The following is a 7,500-nucleotide window of genomic DNA, read 5'->3' as shown; positions in this document are numbered from 1 at the left end:
ATTCACAGCACAGATTAATAATCACGTATAGACCAGTACATGATTAAAATCACAGATCACATTAATGGCAACAAGTGGTAGCGAACCTTTTGCTCATTAATAAACACACTCCTTATCTCTGCCCAGACCTCCTCACGGTGTGTTCAGTCAGGTTGTTTCTGTCCAGAGATTTCCACAGAAATCAAACGGAGCGAATCCCCTGGCGCTCGTCAGCACCACGGAGAAACTTTAGTCGACTTTGAGAAGAAAAACGTAGTGGGTGATCAGGCTTATTTATAGGTTAAGACCTCATGATGTGTTTATGGTCCCGCTGACCCAATAGGAAGACTCAAAACTCTTGAAAGTGTCGAGACTACACTCTTGTAGTTGTTTGACTTCCTGCCAGTTGTCCCCTCTGGCTGGGACTTTCACATAGAGGTGTGAACTCACCAGGCTGAGGCTCTTCCCAGTAGGCCTGTCTCTGTCTCTGAGCCCATGTGTGTCCTGTCTCACTTTCACATAGAGGTGTGAACTCACCAGGCTGAGGCTCTTCCCAGTAGGCCTGTCTCTGAGCCCATGTGTGTCCTGTCTCACTTTCACATAGAGGTGTGAACTCACCAGGCTGAGGCTCTTCCCAGTAGGCCTGTCTCTGAGCACCTGTGTGTCCTGTCTCACTTTCACATAGAGGTGTGAACTCACCAGGCTGAGGCTCTTCCCAGTAGGCCTGTCTCTGAGCACCTGTGTGTCCTGTCTCACTTTCACATAGAGGTGTGAACTCACCAGGCTGAGGCTCTTCCCAGTAGGCCTGTCTCTGAGCACCTGTGTGTCCTGTCTCACTTTCACATAGAGGTGTGAACTCACCAGGCTGAGGCTCTTCCCAGTAGGCCTGTCTCTGAGCACCTGTGTGTCCTGTCTCACTTTCACATAGAGGTGTGAACTCACCAGGCTGAGGCTCTTCCCAGTAGGCCTGTCTCTGAGCACCTGTGTGTCCTGTCTCACTTTCACATAGAGGTGTGAACTCACCAGGCTGAGGCTCTTCCCAGTAGGCCTGTCTCTGAGCACCTGTGTGTCCTGTCTCACTTTCACATAGAGGTGTGAACTCACCAGGCTGAGGCTCTTCCCAGTAGGCCTGTCTCTGAGCACCTGTGTGTCCTGTCTCACTTTCACATAGAGGTGTGAACTCACCAGGCTGAGGCTCTTCCCAGTAGGCCTGTCTCTGAGCACCTGTGTGTCCTGTCTCACTTTCACATAGAGGTGTGAACTCACCAGGCTGAGGCTCTTCCCAGTAGGCCTGTCTCTGAGCACCTGTGTGTCCTGTCTCACTTTCACATAGAGGTGTGAACTCACCAGGCTGAGGCTCTTCCCAGTAGGCCTGTCTCTGAGCACCTGTGTGTCCTGTCTCACTTTCACATAGAGGTGTGAACTCACCAGGCTGAGGCTCTTCCCAGTAGGCCTGTCTCTGAGCACCTGTGTGTCCTGTCTCACTTTCACATAGAGGTGTGAACTCACCAGGCTGAGGCTCTTCCCAGTAGGCCTGTCTCTGAGCACCTGTGTGTCCTGTCTCACTTTCACATAGAGGTGTGAACTCACCAGGCTGAGGCTCTTCCCAGTAGGCCTGTCTCTGAGCACCTGTGTGTCCTGTCTCACTTTCACATAGAGGTGTGAACTCACCAGGCTGAGGCTCTTCCCAGTAGGCCTGTCTCTGAGCACCTGTGTGTCTCCAGAGGTCAGGTTAATCTCAGGCCTTTTGGTTAAAATCAGGTTTAACACCTGTGTGTGTGAGACTGTGTGTATATTAGTTACTGTGTGTGTGTGTGTGTGTGTATTAGTTAGCAGGACTGTGTGTGTGTATTAGTTAGCAGGACTGTGTGTGTGTATTAGTTAGCAGGACTGTGTGTGTGTATTAGTTAGCAGGACTGTGTGTGTGTGTGTGTATTAGTTAGCAGGACTGTGTGTGTGTGTGTGTGTATTAGTTAGCAGGACTGTGTGTGTGTATTAGTTAGCAGGACTGTGTGTGTGTTAGTTAGCAGGACTGTGTGTGTGTGTGTATTAGTTAGCAGGACTGTGTGTGTGTGTGTGTATTAGTTAGCAGGACTGTGTGTGTGTATTAGTTAGCAGGACTGTGTGTGTGTATTAGTTAGCAGGACTGTGTGTGTGTGTGTGTATTAGTTAGCAGGACTGTGTGTGTGTGTGTGTGTGTGTGTGTGTGTGTGTGTGTGTATTAGTTAGCAGGACTGTGTGTGTGTGTGTGTGTATTAGTTAGCGTGTGTGTGTGTGTGTGTGTGTGTGTGTATTAGTTAGCGTGTGTGTGTGTGTGTGTGTGTGTGTGTGTGTGTGTGTGTGTGTGTGTGTATTAGTTAGCGTGTGTGTGTATTAGTTAGCGTGTGTGTGTGTGTGTGTGTGTGTGTGTGTGTGTCTGTGTGTGTGTCTGTGTGTGTGTGTGTGTGTGTGTGTGTGTTAGTTAGCAGGACTGCCTCTCTCTCCCCTCCAGTGTTACATGATAATGTGTTTGATCCTAACAAACTCAGAGTGGAAGTAAGTGATGATATGCACGGCCGACAATCCCTGCACGCACCCGCTGGCTTCTCCCAGCCAACGCTGCTGCTCTGCTGGGGGGGTTAATGTGTACACATCTCAGAGGATTCATGCTGCAGAAACTCAACTAGCCCAGAGGGAAACACAGACCAACACAAGTCTCTTCTTCTTACACTCTTCCTTCACTCGGCTGCTGCTGCTCATTATTATTATTAGTATTAGTATTAGTATTAGTAGTAGTAGTAGTTTGATTCTTGGGCTGATGATCTTATACTAAAACACAAGCACACTTTAGTTTAGATGAGTGGTGTTAAACTGCCTTTCTCTGAGGGCCACCCATCCAGAGACACACATGTAGAGGTTATTAACATGCTTTTATGTAAGAGAAAAGTCAAATATCTTAGGCTGGATTACTGCATCTTTCATATAGTCTTCTGTCTTAGTCTGGTCGACATAAAGCCCTAAGAAAGGAACTGAGCCATCGTTGAACAAAGCGCCAGAAAATGTCACAAACAGCAGTTAAAAAAACGTCAGACAAATGCATCATAAAAAGTAATGAAAACATGGGACAAACACGTCAGAAAAAATGATGAAAACACGGGACAAACACGTCATAAAAAATGATGAAAACACAGGACAAATACGTCATAAAAAGTGATTAAAACACGGAACAAATACGTCATAAAAAGTGATTAAAACACGGAACAAATACGTCATAAAAAGTGATTAAAACACGGAACAAATACGTCATAAAAAGTGATTAAAACACGGGACAAATACGTCATAAAAAGTGATGAAAACACGGAACAAATACGTCATAAAAAGTGATTAAAACGGAACAAATACGTCATAAAAAGTGATTATAACACGGAACAAATACGTCATAAAAAGTGATTATAACACGGAACAAATACGTCATAAAAAGTGATTATAACACGGAACAAATACGTCATAAAAAGTGATTAAAACACGGGACAAATACGTCATAAAAAGTGATGAAAACACGGAACAAATACGTCATAAAAAGTGATTAAAACACGGGACAAATACGTCATAAAAAGTGATGAAAACACAGGACAAATACGTCATAAAAAGTGATGAAAACACGGAACAAATACGTCATAAAAAGTGATTAAAACGGAACAAATACGTCATAAAAAGTGATTATAACACGGAACAAATACGTCATAAAAAGTGATTAAAACACGGGACAAATACGTCATAAAAAGTGATGAAAACACGGAACAAATACGTCATAAAAAGTGATTAAAACGGAACAAATACGTCATAAAAAGTGATTATAACACGGAACAAATACGTCATAAAAAGTGATTAAAACACGGGACAATTACGTCATAAAAAGTGTTTAAAACACGGAACAAATACGTCATAAAAAGTGATTAAAACACGGGACAAATACGTCATAAAAAGTGATTAAAACACGGAACAAATACGTCATAAAAAGTGATGAAAACACGGGACAAATACGTCATAAAAACTGATTAAAACACGGGACAAATAAGTCATAAAAACTGATTAAAACACGGGACAAATAAGTCATAAAAAGTGATTAAAACACGGGACAAATACGTCATAAAAAGTGATTAAAACACGGGACAAATACGTCATAAAAAGTGATTAAAACACAGAACAAATACGTCATAAAAAGTGATTAAAACACGGGACAAATAAGTCATAAAAAGTGATTAAAACACGGAACAAATAAGTCATAAAAAGTGATTAAAACACGGAACAAATACGTCATAAAAAGTGATTAAAACACGGGACAAATACGTCATAAAAAGTGATTAAAACACGGGACAAATACGTCATAAAAAGTGATTAAAACACGGGACAAATACGTCATAAAAAGTGATGAAAACACGGAACAAATACGTCATAAAAAGTGATTAAAACACGGGACAAATAAGTCATAAAAAGTGATTAAAACACAGAACAAATACGCCATAAAAAGTGATTAAAACACGGAACAAATACGTCATAAAAAGTGATAAAAACACGGGACAAACACATTAGTAAAAGTGGCAAAAAGCGGGAAAAAACACGTCGAATAAAGTGGCAAAAATGTCTGAAAAAAGTGCCAAAACCTTGAGAAAAATGTATAAGCGACCGGACCAAAGGCTGCGAGGGCCTGTATTTGTCCCCTGGGCCAGGAGTTGGACACCTGTGTTGCAGACAGACTGGTGTGCTGTGAGATGGAGGCGGAGTGTGAGGCTCTTTGTGGCCGACTCCATCCATCACGGGCCTTTGAGTGCTGGACTTCAGTAATCTAATAGTGATTGACCCGTGGCAGCAGCAACCTGCCGCGGGACACAAAGACATCCCATCCATCACGGTGAGGGCCGAGGCCGATCAATGAGGTCGCCGCGGCAACGCCAGGTGTCCGATTCTCTGCCTGTGTTCGCGGCGTTTGATTGGCTCTTTGTGCAGCTGTCCCCCAAAACGTGTTGGCTTTAAAGAGCTCTGAAGAAGATGGTGTGTGTGTGTGTGTGTGTGTGTGTGTGTGTGTGTGTGTGTGTGTGTGTGTGTGTGTGTGTGTGTGTGTGTGTGGACCAATCACACATGATGGTTTGATCTTGAATTAGTTTGTTCCTCTTCATCAGAGCAACTTCAAACAAACATCTGGAGACAATTGTGGTCGATTCTGGCTCACGAACCCCCCCAGCAGGGTGGAGACTGGTCTCTATCACCGGCAGGTCTTTACAGGCGATTGGGTGGATGAATGGAATTTAATACATACAAATCTGACCCATTTTCAAAGATTTTAGAACAAACTAACGTGGATGGTTCTCTACAGCACTCTTCACAAGTTAAATACATGATCAGGTCACTTCGTTCATTGAGTTTGAGTGTTTTATTCAGTTTTACTGGCCTGACCAGCCAGCCCCACATCCAGATGTTGGGTCTGGGAACTCCCCATTGGTCAGGGCTCAATCCGAGGGGCGGGACCAAAGGTTGTCTTTCAGATTCCCTCTGCACCCATAGGATAGCGCTCCAACCAATCAGAGCAACGCTAGCTGATAGATTAAACTTTAAACTCCCAACACATCTTCCCTTTTTTAAGAATGACTTCAGAGTCGTTCTTTGTTCTTTTCTCCAAGAAAAGCTCCAAGTCTCCCAGAAGACCTCTGTTCACCAGCAGCAGCCATAAGCCCCGCCCACCCACTCTATACACCATGTGATTGGCCCGACCAGAGTTTGGTTTTTCCAGCTCGCAAAGCCAACAGAGAGTTACTGGACTGACCCTGGCTGTAAATTACATTTGCTGCTGCTAGGGTGGTCTAGATTTCTAGGGTGTGGTTGTTTTTTTTGTAGCATTTAAAGAAAAATGGATGAAAGAACGTTGAATAACGTAGGAAAGAAATGTCAAAGACATCGGAAAAAGTGACGATAACGTCAGGCTAATCCTCAACAACACCAGGAAAAGTGACAAAAATAACAAGAGCTTTTAAAAAAAAAAAAACGTCAAAAAATATTGACAGAAACTTTGAAAAAAGTGACAAAAATACATTTGGAAGTAGCAACAAATAAATAAAGTGTTGAAAAAGATGACCAAAACGTTTAAATGTTGACCGGGAAAGCCCAAAAGGCTCATGTTGGCCGAGGGGAGGACAGCTGGAGGGGGGACCTGGTCTGGGATGTATGAAGTGATGTGGATCTACATGGATGTTTAGTTTGGTGTCTGCTGGGTTTTCAGGATGCTGCCCAAACACAAACTGCTCCGCAGGAAGCCTCACGCTGATGACATCATCACACCGCAGGACCAGCTGCTGTCTCCACGGTAACACATCGATCCAGCTGATAGAGAGTAAAGATCAGCTACAGGACAATATGTCATAATTACTAGAAACTACTGCTAGTGTGTGTCTAGATAGTTTTAGATGTTGTAATGTGTGTCTCATTCATAAAGTTAAATATCTTTTTGTATTTAAATATATAAATATATTTCAGTCTTGTTACACAGAGTTGTACAAAGTACTTGAGAGAAATACTTGAGTGAAAGTAAAAGTATCGTCCCAGAAAATACCTTTGTTAGAAGTTAAAGTCACTTTTTAGAACACACAGACACACATACACAGAGACACACAGACACACACACACACACACACACACAGACACACATACACACACACACACACACAGACACACACACATATATATATATATATATATATATATATATATATATATATATATATATATATATATATATATATATATATATATATATATATATATATATATATATATACACACACACACACACACACACACAGACACACACACATATATATACACACAGACACACACAGATATATACACACACACACACATATATATATATATATACACACACAGACACATATATATATATATATATATATATATATATATATATATATATATATATATATATATATATATATATATATATATATATATATATATATATATATATATATATATATATATATATATATATATACACACACACACACACACATATATATATATATATATATATATATATATATATATATATATATATATATACACACACACACAGAGACGCACGCACACAGAGACACACACACACAGACACACACACACACAGAGACATATATATATATATATATATATATATATATATATATACACAGACACACACACACACAGACACATATATATATATATATATATATATATATATATATATATATATATATATATATATATATATATATATATATATATATATATATATATATATACACACACAGTAAAGTACAGATACTTTACTTATGTTCAGTAACAAAGTCTTTGTACAGGTGTGAAGAGATCTCGGAGCAGGAAGATCCACATGAGTCCAGACCTGAACCAGGACCAGAAGACCAGCAGGACCCCAAAGACCAGAAGAAACCTCTCCACATCGTCTGGCCACACAGGTGGTGAGTTACATCATCT

General features: G+C 41.1%; 1 protein-coding gene across 7 annotated transcripts in view; it reads left to right on the top strand.

Moving 5' to 3' along the window:
- gtdc1 (glycosyltransferase-like domain containing 1) overlaps positions 1-7,500 on the top strand; it is a 79,764-nt gene that overhangs the window by 30,564 nt on the left and 41,700 nt on the right. For 6 of the 7 annotated variants that reach the window (XR_003693701.1, XM_028590900.1, XM_028590899.1 and 3 more), the window contains exons 5-6: positions 6,233-6,316; positions 7,365-7,484. Coding sequence is in view for 6 of the 7 variants with exons in the window: in XM_028590900.1 (XP_028446701.1) it covers positions 6,233-6,316; positions 7,365-7,484 (204 nt within the window). In the remaining variant the exon portion in view is untranslated. The remainder of the gene's footprint in view (positions 1-6,232; positions 6,317-7,364; positions 7,485-7,500) is intronic. The other variant, XM_028590897.1, reaches the window with a different exon arrangement.

The sequence above is a fragment of the Perca flavescens genome, chromosome 11 (assembly GCF_004354835.1).
Source record: "Perca flavescens isolate YP-PL-M2 chromosome 11, PFLA_1.0, whole genome shotgun sequence".
Taxonomy (NCBI): Eukaryota; Metazoa; Chordata; class Actinopteri; order Perciformes; family Percidae; genus Perca; species Perca flavescens.
Note: the sequence above shows the minus strand (reverse complement) of the source record. Positions and strands in the feature narration are given on the sequence as shown.